This window comes from Pongo abelii, chromosome 21 (genome assembly GCF_028885655.2).
Source record: "Pongo abelii isolate AG06213 chromosome 21, NHGRI_mPonAbe1-v2.0_pri, whole genome shotgun sequence".
Lineage (NCBI taxonomy): Eukaryota > Metazoa > Chordata > Mammalia > Primates > Hominidae > Pongo > Pongo abelii.
The window spans coordinates 36,074,300-36,092,703 of NC_072006.2; the positions used below are offsets into that span (position 1 = coordinate 36,074,300).

At 46.8% G+C, this 18,404-nt stretch overlaps 1 protein-coding gene across 4 annotated transcripts in view; it reads left to right on the forward strand.

The window, feature by feature from the left end:
- The window catches only part of TTLL9 (tubulin tyrosine ligase like 9), a 75,800-nt gene that overhangs the window by 41,632 nt on the left and 15,764 nt on the right, over window positions 1–18,404 (forward strand). For 3 of the 4 annotated variants that reach the window (XM_054541774.2, XM_054541773.2, XM_054541775.1), the window contains 4 exons: window positions 7,568–7,636; window positions 10,671–10,761; window positions 12,704–12,744; window positions 13,567–13,654. In XM_054541774.2, coding sequence (XP_054397749.1) covers window positions 7,568–7,636; window positions 10,671–10,761; window positions 12,704–12,744; window positions 13,567–13,654 — 289 coding nt within the window. The remainder of the gene's footprint in view (window positions 1–7,567; window positions 7,637–10,670; window positions 10,762–12,703; window positions 12,745–13,566; window positions 13,655–18,404) is intronic. The other variant, XM_054541776.1, reaches the window with a different exon arrangement.

Below are 18,404 nucleotides of genomic sequence, written 5' to 3' on the forward strand. Positions count from 1 at the left end.
CTGGTGCAATGCAGAGCCTGATTCACAGGTCTGGGTGGGCCCTGGGAACCTGCATTTCTACCAGCTCCCAGGACATGCCAGTGCTGCTGGTCTGTGCATACACTTTGAGTATCGAGATTGTGGAGCAGTGGTTCTCAAACTTGAGGGTGCAGCAGAATCTCCTGAAGAGCTTGTTCAAGCATCCCACCCACCCCAGAGTATGATTCAGTCAGCCTAGTAGGGGCCTGAGAATTTGCATTTCTAGCAAGTTCCCAGATATAGCAGTCAGGGTTCTCCAGAGAAAGGAAAGCATTAGTGTGTGTGTGTGTGTATGTGTGTGTGTGTGTGTGTGTGTCTGTGTGTTTAAGGAATTGGCTCATACAATATTGTGGGGGTTGGCAAGTCTGAAATCTGCAGGGCAGGCCAGCAGGATGGAGCTTCAGGCAGGATTTCTATGTTACAGTTTTGAGGCAGAATTGCTTCTTTTTCAGGAAAACTCAGTTTTTACTCTTAAGCCCTCAACTGATTAAATGAAGCCCCCCCCCCATGCTATCAAGGGTAATAACTTAAAATTAATGATTGCAGGCCAGGTGAGTGGCTCATGCCTGTAATCTCAGCACTTTGGGAGGCCAAGGTGGGAGGATCGCTTGATCCCAGGAGCTTGAGACCAGCCTGGGCAACATAGCAAGACTTAGTCTCTACAAAAAATACAAAAATATTAGCTGAGTGTGGTGGCGAGTGCCTGTAGTGCCAGCTACTTTGGGGGCTGAGGTGGGAGGACCGCTTGGGCCTAGGAGGTTGAGGCTGCAGTGAGCCGAGATCATTCCACTGTACTCCAGCCTGGGTGACAGAGTGAGACCCTATCTAAAAAAAAATTAATAATTGTAGATGTTAATCACATCTACAAAATACCTTCAGAGAAACATCTAGACTAGTATTTGACCAAGCAGCTGGGCACCATAGCCTAATTAAGTTGACACATAAAATTAACCATCACACCAGGTTCTGAGGGTGCTACTGGTCTGAGTACCATAGTTTCTGAGAACCACTGGGTTTGAGTATTAATTCCGGGACCTTATTTGGATTCCTTTCAGGAGGAGAGAGTGTTAAAAACAGAACATTGCCCTAAATTTGGAGAATAGAGGGAGAAGAGTCCCCTGAATCCCTCCACTCTTCCCACAAGGCCTGTCTTTGTGACATGGTTGATCTTTGCCCACCCACAGGCAAAAGTTTTCGCATAGTTGGTGTGGCCCAGCCAGTCACAGGGCAGCCCTCGGGCATCTCCTCTGCATTGTTTTCCTGGTGTCTGGCGAGCCTTCATCTTCCTTATCAGTGGCAGCAGAGCAGCCCAGGACTCAGAAGGGAGCAGGCAGCATCATCCCCTCTACACCACCCTGTGGGGACCGTCTTCCCACCAGGCCAGAGCCCCAGCCCATCTTGGAGCTTTTAGGGGAATATAAGAACAGGCTCTTGGGTCTGTCCAGTGTAAACATTGCATCGCTCTTAACTTTCTTCCCATGGAAGCATTCTCCCCTGCCAGCAGTTCAGGCCATCAGGGTTGGTGGGGAGGTGGGCAGGACACTGACACAGGTCATGGGACCACTGTGGGTCCAGCCCGCCTCGTGGTGCGGGGAGGCGACTGCTTGGCTCTCAGGGACAGGGCCTGTCAGTCTCTCTGTGTGCCCCCCAAGCTGCTCAGGGACAGGGCCTATCTATCTGCTCACCTTGTGTCCACCAAGCTGGTCTAACACTTCACAAACGGCAGCGAGCGTTCTTGGCAACCAGGGGGCTGTTCTCAGACTTGGGGGCCTATTTCCAAACTGCAAGGCAGGAAGAGCCACATTTTAGCATTCCATCACACTAGTTTACCCCAACCAGAGCTTCTCAGAAGTTTTCACTGAAACTTTCTAAGAGTCGGGATGCTTTGCTCAGTGAATAATAGAAAATCCAAATAACAGTAGCTTAAACAACAGGGCAAGACTTTTGTACTGTTTTTAGGCCATGGGCCTCTTTGACATCTGGTGAAATGTGTGGACCCTATCACAGAATAGTGGTATTTTTTTAACCACTTTGTTGAAACATAATTGGCATACAAAAAGCTGTGCGTATTTAATGTAGACAGCTTAATGAGTTTGGAGATAAGTATGTACCCATGAAATATTGTGGTTTTAAAAACATAAAATACAGTACATTCCATTATAAAATAAGGCAAGTGTACTGAAAACCCATTATCAAACTGTGTTAGTCTGGGTTCCCCAAGAAACGGATGCCAAGACAAAATTAAACAGTTTGACTGGTGAGAAAAAATAGGCAGGGAGCTAGCAGGTGAGGCTGGGAGAGAAGTCAGGCCTCCAAGGAAGCAAAGAAAGAAGAGAGGGAGGGAGGGAGGAAGGTTGGAAGTTTCTATTGCTGAGCAGCCTTTGGAAAGTTCATCAAGGCCCCTGGGAGGCCTCAGCCAAAGTTGGCTGTCAGGAGTCCCCTGTCTCTCAGGAATGGCCAGTCTTCATATCCCCTGGGGCTCAGTCACTGACTGGGAGCAGCCCTAGCAAGACGCCCTGGCAAACACAGCTAGACCTCAACTGGAAGCCGCTGGCACTCTCAGTCAGTTACTCTGTTGGAGGTCTGCAAGGTGCATTGTCATGGCCACCACACAAGCGATTACAAAATTATTTGTGCTCTAGAAATATGTGCGCTTTTCATTAATAATTAAAGAGGATCTAACAGCAGGCCTCACAGCTACCGTAATTTCAAAGTCAGGAGGAGCATAAACAATATTTTGAGATATCTGCAACAATTGTAATGTGATGTCGAAATCACTGTGATCTCTTTTGATGGCAAAGTCACGGGCATGGCTAACACTCCTATGATTTGTTGCATTCCTAATAGAAAGAAATGTGAAAATCGGCCAGGCGCGGTGGCTCACGCCTGTAATCCCAGCACTTTGGGAGGCTGAGGCGAGCGGATCACGAGGTCAGGAGATCGAGACCATCCTGGCTGACACTGTGAAACCCCGTCTCTACAAAAAATAACAAAAAATTGGCAGGGCATGGTGGCAGGCACCTGTAGTCTCAGCTACTTGGGAGGCTGAGGCAGGAGAATGGCGTGAATCCGGGAGGCTGAGCTTGCAGTGAGCCGAGATCCCGCCACTGCACTCCAGCCTGGGTGACAGAGCAAGACCCTGTCTCAAAGAAAAAAGCATAATATAAAAATATTTCCCTCCCAAACCATCAGGTAATAGATAGAGCTGCCCCCAGAACTAGCAGTGTTTATCCTGTGATTTTGTGTATCCCCGGCACTTTTCAAGAGGTATATGAGACCCAGGTTTGTGTAGCACAGATTTAACTATCTCAGATTTGTCACCTGTTGGCTAGGTGACCTTGGGCAATGTGTTTGGCCTGTCTGTTCGCTGGTTCTCTTGGCTGCAAAATGGGGATAACATTAATGTTTATGTCAAAGGGTGTGTATTTTTTTTCACGCTTTAATGAGGTAACGTGTATAAATCATGGTGTCTGGCACAGAGTAAACACCTGGTAAGTATTAGCTGCTGGTATTGCCATTGTTATGAACCATTCTACTAAAGCTCGTATTCCGGTTATCTATTTCGGAGTAGCAAACCACTCCCAAACATAGTGACTTGAAACAACAATAATGCCTTATTTAGTTCATGAGCCCCCAGCTTGGGCAGCGCTTGACAAGGAAGGCTGCTCCAGCATCCACTGAGGGCTGGAGGATCCCCTTCCTAGCTGGCTCACTGGCTGGGCTAGCAAGTAGGTGCCGGCTGTTGGCTGGGAATTCAGCCAGAGTTCAGGGCTGGAAGACTCAGTTGCCTTCCAGGTGGGCCTCTCCCTGTGACCTGGGCTTCCTCACGTGATGGCTGCTGGGTTCTGAGGGCAACCATCCCGAAAGAGAGAGCCAGGCGGAAGCTACATTGCCTTTTATGACCTGGCATTGGAATTCACACATCACTTCTGCCATAGGCAATTAGTAGAGACACTTCCAGATTCAAGGGAGGGGACATTGATTTACCTTTTGACAGGTTTCTGGAGAACATGTGGGACAGGAAATATTGTCATGGTTGTTTTTGGAAACTGCCATCTGCTGGAGCTAGGTATTAGGTGATTTCCATCTTATCAACTCCGACGTAACATCATGCAGGCGGTTCATCTTTCATTCTTTAGGGTTAGTCTCTTAGGAAGGCACCTCCTGGAACAGTCGTGTCAAGTTACTAACAATGGCCTGAACAATAAAGGCATTTTGTTATCTCACAGAACAAGAAGGCTGAGGGTAGGCAGATCCAGGTTTGGGGATGTGCTAGATGATGCCACTAGAGGCCCAGGCTCCTTCTCTCCATCCACTCTGCATCCTGTGTGCTGGCTTTTTGTCATCAGACTTGTCACCTCATGGAGGTGACATGGCTGCTGCAGTCACAGGCATCATCTCCGCAGACTGTAGCATTCAAAGAAAGAAGGAAGGAGGCCAGGATATTTCTTCCCGATCCCCTTTCTCCCCAGCTCCTTCCCTAATATTTTTAACAAGGAGAAACATCTTTCCTGGAATCTCTGAGCAAATGTCTCCTTAGGTCTGATTGGCCAAAACTGGTCATGTGGTTTCCACCAACTGCAAGGGAAGCTGGGAAAACCTACATCTGGCCTTTCCAGCCTCCCTCATGAGAGGTGGGCTTTGCTAGCAAGGACGAAGAGGAAGGAAAGTGGCCATAGGGAAGGCAGCCAACAGGGTTGGGGATAGGGGTTCCTAGATCAAAGAATATGAGCCTGAAAAGATACCTTTTAATTGAAGTTTAATAAAATATAGAAAAGTAGCCAAATTATAGGGGCACAGTATGAATTTTCACAAAGTGAATCCACTCAAATAACCAGCACCCAGGTCATAAACAGAGCGTTCCCTACCCCTCAGCAGCCCTCTCAGGCCCCCTTCCACTCACTCACAACCCCCCAAGGCACTAAACAGCATAGGTTTGCTTTGTCTGCTCTTGGACTTTATATAATTGGAATCTTATAGGATGACTACCTTGTGTCTGGTGTCTCTCCGTTGACATGTTTTGCAGTTCATTCTGCTCATGTGGGTAATTGTACATTATTAACTGTCAGCTTTGTATACTATTCCATTGATTAAATACTCATCCATTGGGGAGTCTCAGGGTGGAGCTATTATGATAGTGCTGCTGTGAGTGTCTGGGGCCATGTCCATGGTGACATGTGCAGACATTTCTGTCATGTAGGTCCCTAGGAGAGGAATTGCTGGGACACAGGATAGAGGATGCCTATGTTCAGCTTTAGTGGATGCTGCCAGTTTCCAAACAATGTACTCTCGCACCAGCAGTGTGTGCAAGTTCCAGTTTCTCCACATCCTCACCAATACTTGGTATTGTCTGTCTTTAATTTAACCATTCTCAGGTAGTATATAGTAGTATCATATTGTGATTTTCATTAGTGTAAGAATTAAAGAAAGAGGAGAGAAACACGAAAGGTGGCTCGCCAGTCAAGACAGGTTTATTTTAGAGAAAACAAACCTGAGAGGAACCTTCTGGCTGAGTTAGGTCAGGGCCACACTCTCTTACAGACTAACAGTTTTTAAGGATTCAGGGTGGGAGAGTTTATTAGAGGCTTGGACTGCTTCTGTGTCTCTTTGTTGTGCTTATCTGGGAGGGACAGTTGTGTGTCTGTTTCCATACATCTTTCTGCAGCTGCAGGCATATTCCCCGGTAGCTTCCCTATCTTAGTGCACCTGAAGGGAAAGGAACGTGCTTATTAAGATCCACTGTTTTACTGGGGCCCATTGTATGAGGCGAAGTTTGGCAGTTACCCAAGAGACTTTCCCCCCACCTCCCTCTGTGCCTGAGCTGTCTTATCTGTGTTTTACTGTCTGCTCTTTCTGTCTGCTTGTAGTTAGAAGAGAAGTGATTTCCTTGAAATGCATGAGGCCAGAAAGGGAGCTGGAACTTAAAGTGGCCGTGTTTGTCCGAGATGACAAGATGACAGAACAAGGTGCTCTTGTTCTGTCAATTAGCACTTCTCTGTTGGTGAATCCTCTGATGAAGTTGAGTGCCTGTTCTTTTCTTTCTTTCTTTTTTTTTTTTTACAGACAGGGTCTCACACTGTTGCCCAGGCTGTGCAGTGGTGCAATCCCTGCCCACTGCAGCCCTGATCTCCTGGGCTCAAGTCATCCTTCCACCTCTGCCTCCCAGATAGCTGGTACTACAATGGTGCACTCTCATACCCAGCTAATTTTTAAAGCTATTTTTAGTAGCGATGAGATCTCAAGGTCTTTCTACGTTGCCTAGGCTTGTCTCGAACTCCTGAGCTTAAATAATCCTCCTACTTCAGCCTTCCAGAGTGCTGGGATTACAAATGTAAGTCACTGTGCCCAACCTATTGTATGTTTACACTGGTAATCTTCTTTCGTAAAATGCCTGTTCAAGTCTTTTGCAAGGCCGTGAACTGTTGGAAGCTCCTCATGCACACTTATTAGTTGCTTTCTAAAATTGCTGTGCACATTTGGCTGTCCCTGAGCCACCACCAGTGCTCCATAGAGTTTTTGGCACCCAGTCTTCTGGGCACACACAACCCTGAACCACGGTGCACAGCATGGCAGGCTGAGCAGGGGCCCTTTGTGCGGTAGACAACCTGTACAACCACACCTGACAGCCCTGCATGCCCCTATCTTGTACAGAGAGCTTCGGGTGGGCCAGGTGGGCCATGCTCAGAGGAGAACAGAAGGAAATGAGAGTTTGCAGTTATGCTGGAGGTAAGATAACTTGGGAGATCTGCTTAGTGGCTGCAAATACCTAAAGGACTCTTCTGGCACCCAGGAATCAGCTTTGTTCTAGGAGGTCCTAAAAGCCAAAGCCAGACTGACCAGTCTTAGCTCAACACAGGTTAGGCTGTGAACATTCCTTGAGGTCTGGGTTATTGCATAATGCTCAACATACAGTATGCACTTCATATATACCTTTTGGATGACTACTTAACAAAGCTATCCTGTAACAAAATGGGCTGTGTTTGGCATGGGTGGGGGGAGGTAGTGAGCTGCTAGGCACTGTGAGTGTGCAAGGCCAGGCAGGAGGACTGCTGTCCTTCTATAGTGGTAGAAGGGGAGTAATGCCTTTGTTGAGGACCACTCCATATGAGATCAAAGATTCTCTCAGCCCCTAGACTCTGTGAAGCTATGAATTATCCATGCTGGGGTTCAGTAAAGGCAGGCTGATTTCAGTATTAGCCGAAGCAAACCCTAATTAGGAAGGCAAATTGATTTCCAAAAAAAGATTTGGATGATATGTTCCCGGGACTGTTAGAAATGGCTTTGTAATTGTCTGTTCTTTTGCATTATTCATGCAAATGTATGTCTTTGTGAGCTAAGTCAGTCTCCCCCTTCCCCTCCCTTCCCTCTCTCCCTCTGCCAGGGTTAGCACCTTCTCTGTTCCAGCCCCTTCAGCTAGCCTTCCTCTGGGGAGAGTTGGGGGTTCACAAGGAAAAAGAGACAGATATGCTGGGGAGAGCCCCCAGCCACGGGGGCCAACAAGGAACCACGCAGAGCTAAGAGCTGGCTTTCTGCCCCCACCCCACCCCAGGTAGCCCGGTCGCAAGGGAAAGGCATCTTCCTCTTCCGCAGGCTGAAGGACATCATGGACTGGAGGAAGGTGAGCCTGCCTCTTCCCCCCTTCCTCCCTGAACCCTCCTCTGACCTTGCCAGCAGGAGGGGCCGCTCTTTCCTGCAATCAAAGCTCAGAGGGCTGGCAGAGAAACTCTGCCCACAGGTCTGTCCATTGGAGCAGGGTCTCCAGAGCCAGATTGTCCAGGTTCAAATCCTGATCTTGCCACTCAGTCACTCAATAGCTGTGTGCCCTTGGGCAAGTTACTTCACCTGTCAGTGCCCCAGTAAATGGGGATGGTAATTGTACCCGCTAAGGATGCAGTGAGCTAATAAGCAAACACGCACACACACACACACACATTCTCACACACACCCACACACCCAGCACAGTGCCTGGCACTCAGCGCTCGATGCATATTCTTTATCTGGGCCTCCTGCTCACGTGGCTGGGGAGAGTTTGGCTGACTCTTCCTCAGGGCCTAGACTGAGCCTCGGGGGCAGCTCCCTCCCAACCCCAATCCATTCTTGTCCCAAGACACAGTACAGTAGAACTCCTGGTTCAAATCCTGCCTCTCCCACTCGGCAGCTGTGTGGCCTTGGGAGAATGACCGAAGCCCTCTGAACCTGAGTGGTGACGATGGTGCAGGGTGGGTGGAAGGAGCAGGATGGCTGAAATCCTATAGGACCAGCCCCTGCTGTACCAGGAGGCGCACAGCAGTGCTCAATGTCTTGACTCCTCCCATGAAACTGTCGGGGCACTGCAGGGAAGAGCTCAGCAGCCTGGAGGCCCAGCCTGCCTGGAGCACTGTCAGTCCCTCTGGCAGTCATGTGAGTGGAGGTGGGGCTGGGCCCGGGTCCCAGGAAGGCAAGACCTGGCTGCTTCTGTCTTGACACAGCTGAGTGGGGAACAATGGTGGGTGAAGCAGGTCTACCCTGAGAGCCAGTGCTGCCTGCCATTATCGGGGCTGTTGTGTCACCCAATCAAGTGTGTGACCCTTGTCTTTGAGTGAAGGGGACAATAGGTGGGAGAGGCGTTTGCAGCCTGTGAGGTGCTGTGCGGATGCATGAGCGCATTGCTGTCTTCCAGAGCTGGGCTGGCAGGTAGAGAAGAAGGAGCAATGTCCTCGGGGGCCCATGGGTGGTGTAGGCCGCACTGTCCCACAGAACTTTCTAGAGGGATGAAAATGGTGGATATCTGTGCTCTCCAATGCGGTGACCACTAGCCACATGCAGGATGTTGAGCACTTGCCACCTGGCTGGTGTGACTGAGGACTGGATTTATAATTTCATATCCTTTTTAAAAATTGTGGGCCAGCAACAGACACATGAAAAAATGCTCACCATCACTGGCCATCAGAGAAATGCAAATCAAAACCACAATGAGATACCATCTCACACCAGTTAGAATGGCGCTCATTAAAAAGTCAGGAAACAACAGGTGCTGGAGAGGATGTGGAGAAATAGGAACACTTTTACACTGTTGGTGGGACTGTAAACTAGTTCAACCATTGTGGAAGACAGTGTGGCGATTCCTCAGGGATCTAGAACTAGAAATACTGTTTGACCCAGCCATCCCATTACTGGGTATATACCCAAAGGGTTATAAATCATGCTGCTATAAAGACACATGCACACGTATGTTTATTGTGGCACTATTCACAATAGCAAAGACATGGAACCAACCCAAATGCCCATCAATGATAGACTGGATTAAGAAAATGTGGCACATATACACCATGGAATACTATGCTGCCATAAAAAAGGATGAGTTCATGTCCTTTGTAGGGACAGGGATGAAGCTGAAAACCATCACTCTCAGCAAACTATCTCAAGGACAGAAAACCAAACACCGCATGTTCTCACTCATAGGTGGGAACTGAACGATGAGAACACTTGGACACAGGAAGGGGAACATCATACACTGGGGCCTGTTGTGGGGTGGGGGGAGGGGGGAGGGATAGCATTAGGAGATATACTTAATGTAAATGACGAGTTAATGGGTGCAGCACACCAACAGGGCACATGTATACATATGTAACAAACCTGCATGTTGTGCACATGTACCCTAGAACTTAAAGTATAATAAAAAAAAAAATTATGGGCCGGGCATGGTGGCTCACACCTGTAATCCCAGCACTTTGGGAGGCTGAGGTGGGCGGATCATTTGAGGTCAGGAGTTCGAGACCAGCCTGGCCAACATGGTGAAACCCTGTCTCTACTAAAAATAGAAAAATTAACCGTGGTGGCCCTCAGCTGTAATCCCAGCTATTTAGGAGGCTGAGGCACAAGAGTTGCTTGAACCCGAGAGGTGGAGATTGCAGTGAGCCGAGATGATGCCACTGCACTCCAGCCTGGACAACAGAGCAAGACTCATTCTCAAAAAAAAAAAAAAAAAAAATTGTGGTAAAATAGGTAACGTGAAATTTACCATTGTAACCTCTTTTAAGTATGTGGCTTTGTCACATTAAGTGCATTCACATTGTTGTGCAACCACCACCACCACTGTCTGTCTCCAGAAAGTTTCGTCTTCCCAAACTGAAACTCTGTAACTGTTAAACACAAGCTCCCCATTCCCTCCTCTCCCCAGCCCCTGGCAACCCCCATCTACCTTCTATCTCTATGAACTTGACTACTCCAGGTCCTCATCTAAGTGGAATTAGACAATATTTGTCCTTTTGTGTCTGGCTTATTTCACTTAGCCTTATGTCTTCGAATTTCATACATGTTGTAGCATGTAATTTCATTTACTTTTCATCAAGGTAAATGTAAATGGCGTCTTGCGGCCAGTGACTGCCCTACTGGGCAGCACCAGTCTAGAGTTTAAACACTCAGGCTCTGGGCCTAGACCGTGTAGGTTCACATCCCAGCAAACCACTAACTGGCTGTGTGACCTTGGACAAGTTACTCTCCCTCTCTGTGCTTCAGTTTCTAATCTGTGAAATGAGAATAACATTAGTACTTACCTGATAGGGTTGATTTAAAAATCCATTGAGCTACCCAAAGTAGTGTCTAACACAATACCTAGTACACAGGAAATGTTCCGTAAATAAATGTTCAATTATTATTATTATTACAACTAGGACACAAGAAGCTCTGACGACCAGAAAGATGATATTCCCGTGGAGAACTATGTGGCTCAGCGTTACATTGAAAATCCCTACCTGATAGGAGGTGAGATGGCTGTCTCTGCTCCTGCTCTTCCATTGCATGGTCATCAAACAGTCAGTCAACAAGCTTTGACCAGCAGCCTGCCAAGGGCCCAGCCTGACACCAGGCATGAAGGGATGCATGGAAAGAGATGGGTTCTGCAGTCTCCTACCTCCTAGCCATTGCCTGTACAGTTCCCTCTGCCCGGCATGTCCATTCCACTCCCTTCTTGGTTCAGGAAAATTCTCCTCCTTTAAAAACCAACTTATTCATGCATTTATCCAATAAATATTATAAAGCACCTACTTGGTGGCAGCACTGCCGTGAATACTGGCTGCCCCCCACCCTGCTCTCCTGGAGCTTACACCCGCGATGAGCAGGCTGCAATAAACCAGAATACAAACCACGGGACAGTCCCATGCAGTGCTGGGTGCTATGAAGTCAGTCAAGCAGGGCAATGGGACAGAGAGTGACATGGGGGCCAGGAGGTGGGCACGTGAGCTGAGACCTGAGTGACAACTGGGAGTCACTGTGGGTAGATTTGGAGGGAGAGGAATGCAGGGAGGAGGAATCGCAAGGGCAAAAGGCCCTGAGGTGGAACGCAGCCTCCTCCCCGCAACCTTGGCGGGTTTCCCCAGGCAGACCAACATCGGCTTTTCTCACTCGGGCTCTGGGAACTACAGGCACATCAAGCATGCCTGACATCATTGCAGTAGTGTTAATGCCAGTTGTCTCCTCCCACGTCCTCTGGCAGTTACCTTCCCCAGGGGGCAGCCCCTGGGCCTCTTCTCCTCTCTTCCCCATAGTGACCCCATCCTGTCTGTGGCTTAAACACCACCCAAAGGCCAGTGACTCCAGCCGAGACCTTGCCCCTGAACCCCAGATCCTTACGTCCAGCAGCCTGTGACATCCGTCTTGGGCATCTGCCAACCACTCAAACCCAACACATCCCAAATTCTGCCCTCCCATCCCCCCGCCATGCCTCAGCTTCTCCATCGGGGACACAGCTAGAAGCCAGGAGCCATTCTGGGTGTGTCCCCCTTCCCCCGCCACATCTGGTTCTCACCAAGCTCCCACAAGCTCTTGAATCTGTCTGGCCACTCCTCTCACCTCCACCCCAGGCCTGGTCACCATCCTCTTCCTCCTAGACAACCACGCCCGCCCCCTCGCTGGTGCCTGCCGCTGCTCTGCCCACTTCACTCCACCCCAACGTGGCAGCCAGAGAGGAGACGCCCTTCCATGGCTTCCCATGGATTGTGAGACAAAACCCCAAAACTGCATGGGACCTGACCTCTGCCAGCCTAACTGACCTCATCTCCTTCCACCCTGCCCTTGGCCCAAGCTCTTTCCCTCCAGACTGTTCTCCCAGTTCCTTCTGCCCAAGGTCCTCACCACTCTGGGCTGGGCAGGCACCTTCTCTCCATGAAGGTCACCACTCCCCATGGGGGTCTTTGACCACTGAGTTTCAAGACTTCCCCCCAAGTTGACCCCCACGCACCCCTCTCCCACCTCCCATTATTCTCCCTTTATACCTTGTGCAGTTTTTTTGTTGAGTTTTTTTGAGACCATGTCTTGCTCTGTCACCCAGGCTGGAGTGCAGGGTCACGATCATAGCTCATGCAGCCTCCATCTCCTGGGCTCAAGCGATCCTCCTGCCTCATTCTCCAGAGTAGCCGAGACTACAGGTGTGCACCACCGTGCAAGGCTAATTTTTTGTAGACACAGAGTCTCACTATGTTGCTCAGGCTGGTCTTGGATTCCTGGCCTCAAGCGATCCTCCTGCCTCAGCCTCCCAAAGTGTTGGGATCACAGGCATGAGGCACCGCGCCTAGCCCCTTGTGTAGTTTCAGCAGGAGCTTCATGAAAGCGGGGTTTCCTGTCTGTCCACTGCTATTTTCCCAAAACCTAGCACAATGTCTGACAATCAATATTTGTTGCACAAATTAATTTTTTCCTTGCCTGACAGGCCGCAAGTTTGACCTGCGTGTCTATGTGCTGGTGATGTCGGTGAGTAACGAAGGTGGGGGCCCTCCTCCAGCAGGAGTGAAAGGGTGGCTGGACTAGGGAGATGGGGGGAAGAGGCCTGGGGGCACCTTGTGTGAGCTTGTCTGGTTTTATCTCTCCCTGGGAGATCCCTGAGGGACATCTAGGGATAGGTGGGGGCAGGGAGACTTATCTGAGGTTTACCATCTTAGATGCCCCAAAATCTAGATTTGCCCTCTCTCTGCCCTTCTTTATTCATTCAGTTATCCACAGCAGACATTTATTGAACACCTACTAAGTACCAGGCCCTGGCACTTAGCAGATTTTATCTCATTCAGGCCTCCTAATAACTCAGAGAGGCAGGTTCTATTGTTATCCTCCCTTTACAATGAGGGAACAGATACAGAGGTTGTGTACCTTGCCCAAGGTCACACAGTTGGTGAGCAGCAGAGCTGGCATTCAAATCCAGGCAGCCTGGCCTCAGAGCCTACTCTCTTAACCAGGGAGTGGCTATATTCCCTCCACCCATTCATTCATTCCTTCATCCAGCCAATGTTCAAATCTTTTTGCTGGGCACAGGATACGGGGGTGTCCAAGACAGACTCCGCCCCTGTCCTCCTGGACTTCACCTTCATTTTATTTCCTTCTGTATCACCCTCCACCTGGAGAAAGGAGGGGATAGAATCAAAGAAGCCTGGTGTAAAAGCAGGTGCCTGAAGGATAATTTGGGAAAGACATAAGGGTACTTTGGGTGGAGGAAACGGTAGGTGCAAGAGCTAGGCGGTGTGAGAGTGCCTGTATATATTCCCTTTCCCTTCTCTCTCTCTGTTCCCACCTCTGCCTTAGTACATCCCGCTGCGGGCCTGGCTCTACCGGGATGGCTTTGCCCGATTCTCCAACACCCGCTTCACGCTGAACAGCATTGATGACCAGTGTATCCTGGGATCCTGGCTAACCACCCCTGACACACCTACCCCTTCCCACACTCTGGCCAGTCCCAAGTGAACTCCTTTGTCCCACAGGTGTTTGCTGAATGCCTGCTGTGGTCTGAGCATGGGAGACAGTGTATGAGATAGGTCTGGTCCCTTCCCTCTGGGAGCTTCCAGTTTTGTGGGGGTGATTCCATGGGAGAGGCCAACTCTGCTCAGAGCAGCTCACCGCAAACTGCTCTGCCTGATGATGGTTTTGGTGCTATGCCTAACATTCACATTTACTTATATTCCTAGGGTTGGACAGTTTTAGCCCCTTTGGAGAACATTTGCATCCTTTTATGTGCCTCTTTCTTCAGTGCCTAGTCATTGGCTCACTCATTCATTCAAATACAATGCTATTTTCACCCATCCGATTGGCAGAGACCAAAAATTTGATAACACACTGTCCTGGCGAGGCTGGGAGAATACGTATGTTGCTGGCGGGATTGTAGATTGATTGGTATGACTCCTTTGAAGACAATCTGTCAAAGATCTGTTAAAAGACAAATGCACATGCCCTGTGACCCAGCAACTCCCCTTCTGGGATTTTATCATCTTACAAGTACATCTGCAGTATAGGACAAGACAGGCTTCAACGTCATTCACTGCACAGCCTTGTTTGTGAGAGAAAAAAATAGGGAACATTGAAATGAATGGCTCCTTTATACAGTGGAATACTATGAAGCTGTTAAAAAAGGAATGGGAAAGTGCTTTATGTACTGATATGAAACAATTTCCAAGATATATTGTTAATTGGGAAAAAACAAAGTATGTCTGGAACAGTGTGAAAGTATGTTCTCGTTCATGTTAAAAATTATATCTGGTCAGATGTGGCTCACACCTGTAATTCCAGCACTTTGGAGGCTGAGGCAGAAGGATCACTTGAGGCCAGGAGTTCAAGACCAGCCTGGGCAACATAGTGAGATCCTGTCTCTATGAAAAAAAATAAAAATAAAAATAAATTAGCCAGATGTGGTGTCACATGCCTGTACTCCCAGCTACTCAGGAGGCTGAGGTGGGAGGATCACTTGAGCCAGGAGTTCCAGGCTGCAGTGAGCTGTGATTTTGCCCCTGTATGCCAGTCCGGGTGACAGAGCAAGACTGTATCTCAAAAAAAAATTCTCTCTCTCTCTCTGTCTATATATATTTGTTTGCTTATCTGTACGTAGACATCTCTGGAAGAGCAGACAAGAAGCTTGGTGCAGCAGCTCACACCTGTAATCCCAGCACTTTGGGAGGCCAAGGCAGGTGGATCACCTGAGGTCAAGAGCTGGAGACCAGCCTGACCAACATGGTGAAACCCCATTTCCACGAAAAATACAAAATTAGTTGGGCATTGTGGCACCTGCCTGTAATCCCAGCTACTAGGGAGGCTGAGGCATGAGAATCCCTTGAACCTGGGAGGCGGAGTTTGCAGTGAACCAAGATCACGCCATTGCACTCCAGCCTAGGTGACAGAGCAAGACTGTGTCTCAAAAAAAAAGAAACTGGAAATAGATGTTGCCTTTGGGAAGAGAAATGTAAGTGGATACAGAGGTAGAAAGGAGATGTTTCCTTACATACATTTTGTGCATTTTAACTTTTGAGCCATGTGAATGTATTATGTGGTCAAAATAGACACATCAAAAGAAGTTTTAAAGATCTTTAGGCCTGAGCCTCAGAAGAAAAGAGGTAGACAATCCAGCAATATTTAGGAGGCAAATGGGCGGGACCAGATGACTTGCACATGGGAAAGATGGAGATGGGGGTGATGCTCCCCAGCTTCAGGTGTGGACAACCCAGCCAATGCTTTTAGCCCATTTGCATCTCTCTGCGTTAATTTCCCCATTCAGTTGAGTGAATGTCCAAGGTGATGCATGTGCATTGCCTGCATGTGAAACTGCGATTAGACCTTTCTGAGTATTTTTTGCAGTTTGTTTTTTTCTATTTTGCCAACGTCAGCACTTCCAGGACGTTCATTTTGTTTTGTAATTCTAACAAGCATTTATCATATGCAAGCCATCGTGTTTAGTTTAATTGCCACCTACTTTTTTTTTTTTTTTTTTTTTTTAACTAAAGTTAAATAATACATGTAAAGCACTTAGAACAGTGGCTGGCCCAGAGTGACCTCTCAGTAAATGTTAGTGGTCCTTCTCTCCCACTTAAAAATGTTTGCACAGCTCTGGGCATCATGGGGACTTTTTAAACAAATCAAGCCCTCTCCCGGGGCTAGTTTCTAGTTAATGAGGCTTTGCTGTTTTCACAGTGAGTAAATACACATTTTCCATCCCTCCTTTTATATTGTTTTAAATTTTTAATCTTGAAATATTAATAGAAAATAATTTTCTATAAATAGAAAACTGCAGGAAAGACTATAACAACCCATGCATTTACCATCCAGATTTAACAGATTAATATTTTATCATATTCGCATCAGATATTACATACCAACTTTTAAAATAATTTTGGATCACAAAATAATAAACATTTTTAACTTGACTTTATTATATATATTATATATAGTTTATACATAATCATTCAAATATATATTTGCATATAGTATGTCTATACATACACTAAAACAAAAATATTCATTGAAACACTGTATATAATAGTATACAGTCATCACCCTTGATCCCTTAAATCTCCCTTGAGGGATGGTGAAATGAATGATAAAATATCGATGTAATCTTGTGCATCTGTTGAAAGCAATGAGATAGGTCGAAATAAAGCAATGAGATACGTCGAAATATCATGACATAGAAAGGTATCTAAAACAGATGATTAAGTGAAAAACAAAACGTAAGATGGAGAACCTGGTATATTCATGTTCCAATTTTTGCCTTTAAGGAAGAATGTTTACATTTAAGAAAAAGTATGAAAGGATGTTCATGATTCACTAATCTATCTTACTGATTGATTGATTGACAGTTTCCCTCTCTGTTGCCCCCGATCGAGTACAGTGGTGGGATCACAGCTCTTTGCAGCCTTGAACTCCTGGGCTCAAGTGATCCTCCCACCTCAGCCTCCTGTGTAGCTGAGACCACGGGCACATGCCACTATGCCTGGCTAACTTGTTTTTTTTAGCAATGAGTTCTCGCTATGTTGCCCAGGCTGGTCTTAAACTCCTAGGCTCAAGAGTGTGACCTTGATTCAACAGTTTGAATCCTCCCACCTTGATCTTCCAAGGTGCTAGGATTACAGGCGTGAGCCACCGTGCCCAGCCTCACTAATCTATTAACTCTGAAAACTGCAGAGAATTAGAATCAGGTCAGGAAACATTTATTTTAAACTTTATACATCTCTATTATGAATTGTTTCTACAATGGATAGGCCTTACTCTAATAATAAAATAATCAAACATTGAAAGGATATAGTTTTATAATAAAAGTGGTATAGCTCATGAAAATCAAATCAGAAAATGCAGAACAGTACAAAAAGGAAGAGAAACCTTCTCTAGGCATATTTTCTAGCAAAAATTTCTTACTATTTTGGTGTATTTCCTTCCAGGCTCATTTGTAGGGAATTTTGTTGTCATTCACCTTTTATATATAAATGATCACACTGTATAAATATAACATTTTCTTGCACTAAACATTATCAGCAGTATTTTCCTTGTAGACTTTTTTTTTTTTCGTTAACAAAAATATTCCACTGAGTAGGTTTCCTGGTTTTCTAATCCCCCACGCTGCAGGCATTTGGGAAGTATTCCATTTCTTGCTATAGTGACACATAATGCTGCAAAGGAACATATTTCTTCATAAACCTTTTACAGTATTTAAGATTTTTCCTTCAGATGGTGTCACAAAGGTGTAAATACTGAGTCAAGCCCATCTGGCCAGATTGCTTCCCAGAAGAGTCCTTTTATCTTTTTACCCTCACTGGGCACGGTGGCTCACGCCTGTAATCCTAGCACTTTGGGAGGCTGAGGCGGTCAGATCACTTGAGGTCAGGAGCTTGAGACCAGCCTGACCAACATGATGAAACCTCATCTCTACTAAAAATACAAAAATTAGCCAGGCGTGGTGGCAGGTGCCTGTAATCCCAGCTACTTGGGAGGCTGAGGCAGGAGAATCACTTGAACCCGGGAGATGGAGGTTGCAGTGAGCCGAGATTGTGCCACTGCACTCCAGCCTGGGCAACAGAGCAAGACTCTGTCTCAAAAATAAGTAAATAAAAATAAAATATTTTTACCCTCCTATAGACTGGTCCATTTCATCCCAACTCCCCAGTCCTGGGGACAACTGTTTTAAACAGCCATTTCTGAAACGACTGGGCACATCTAGGTGAAGCAGATAGGGGCATTCATTATATGATTCTTGCAAATATTCTGTGAGTTTTGAAGTTTTCAAAATGAAAAGATTTTTCAAATGCCACTGACTTGATGAAGAAGCAGAGTTTTGCCTTAGAATTAGCATTTCTTCCAATTTTCACTTTCCCCCATTTGCATGCCTTTGAAATTATATATCTTCTATTACTAGGAACTTTGAACTTTTTCCCAGATGGGGTCCTACCAGCTTTATTTTCTCTTTTATGTTTGTCCGTATCCTTTACTTAGTAAATAAACAGTCATACTTTTTATTGTTAATTCATGTGGGATTTTCATGTGACAGAAACAGACTATTGCATTTGCTACACATCTTTTCTGTGGTCACTGATTCTTTAATTTTTGTATTGACATCTGTTCATTTTTATTTTCACATGCTTGATGGCTTACTTGTCCATTGGTTTCCT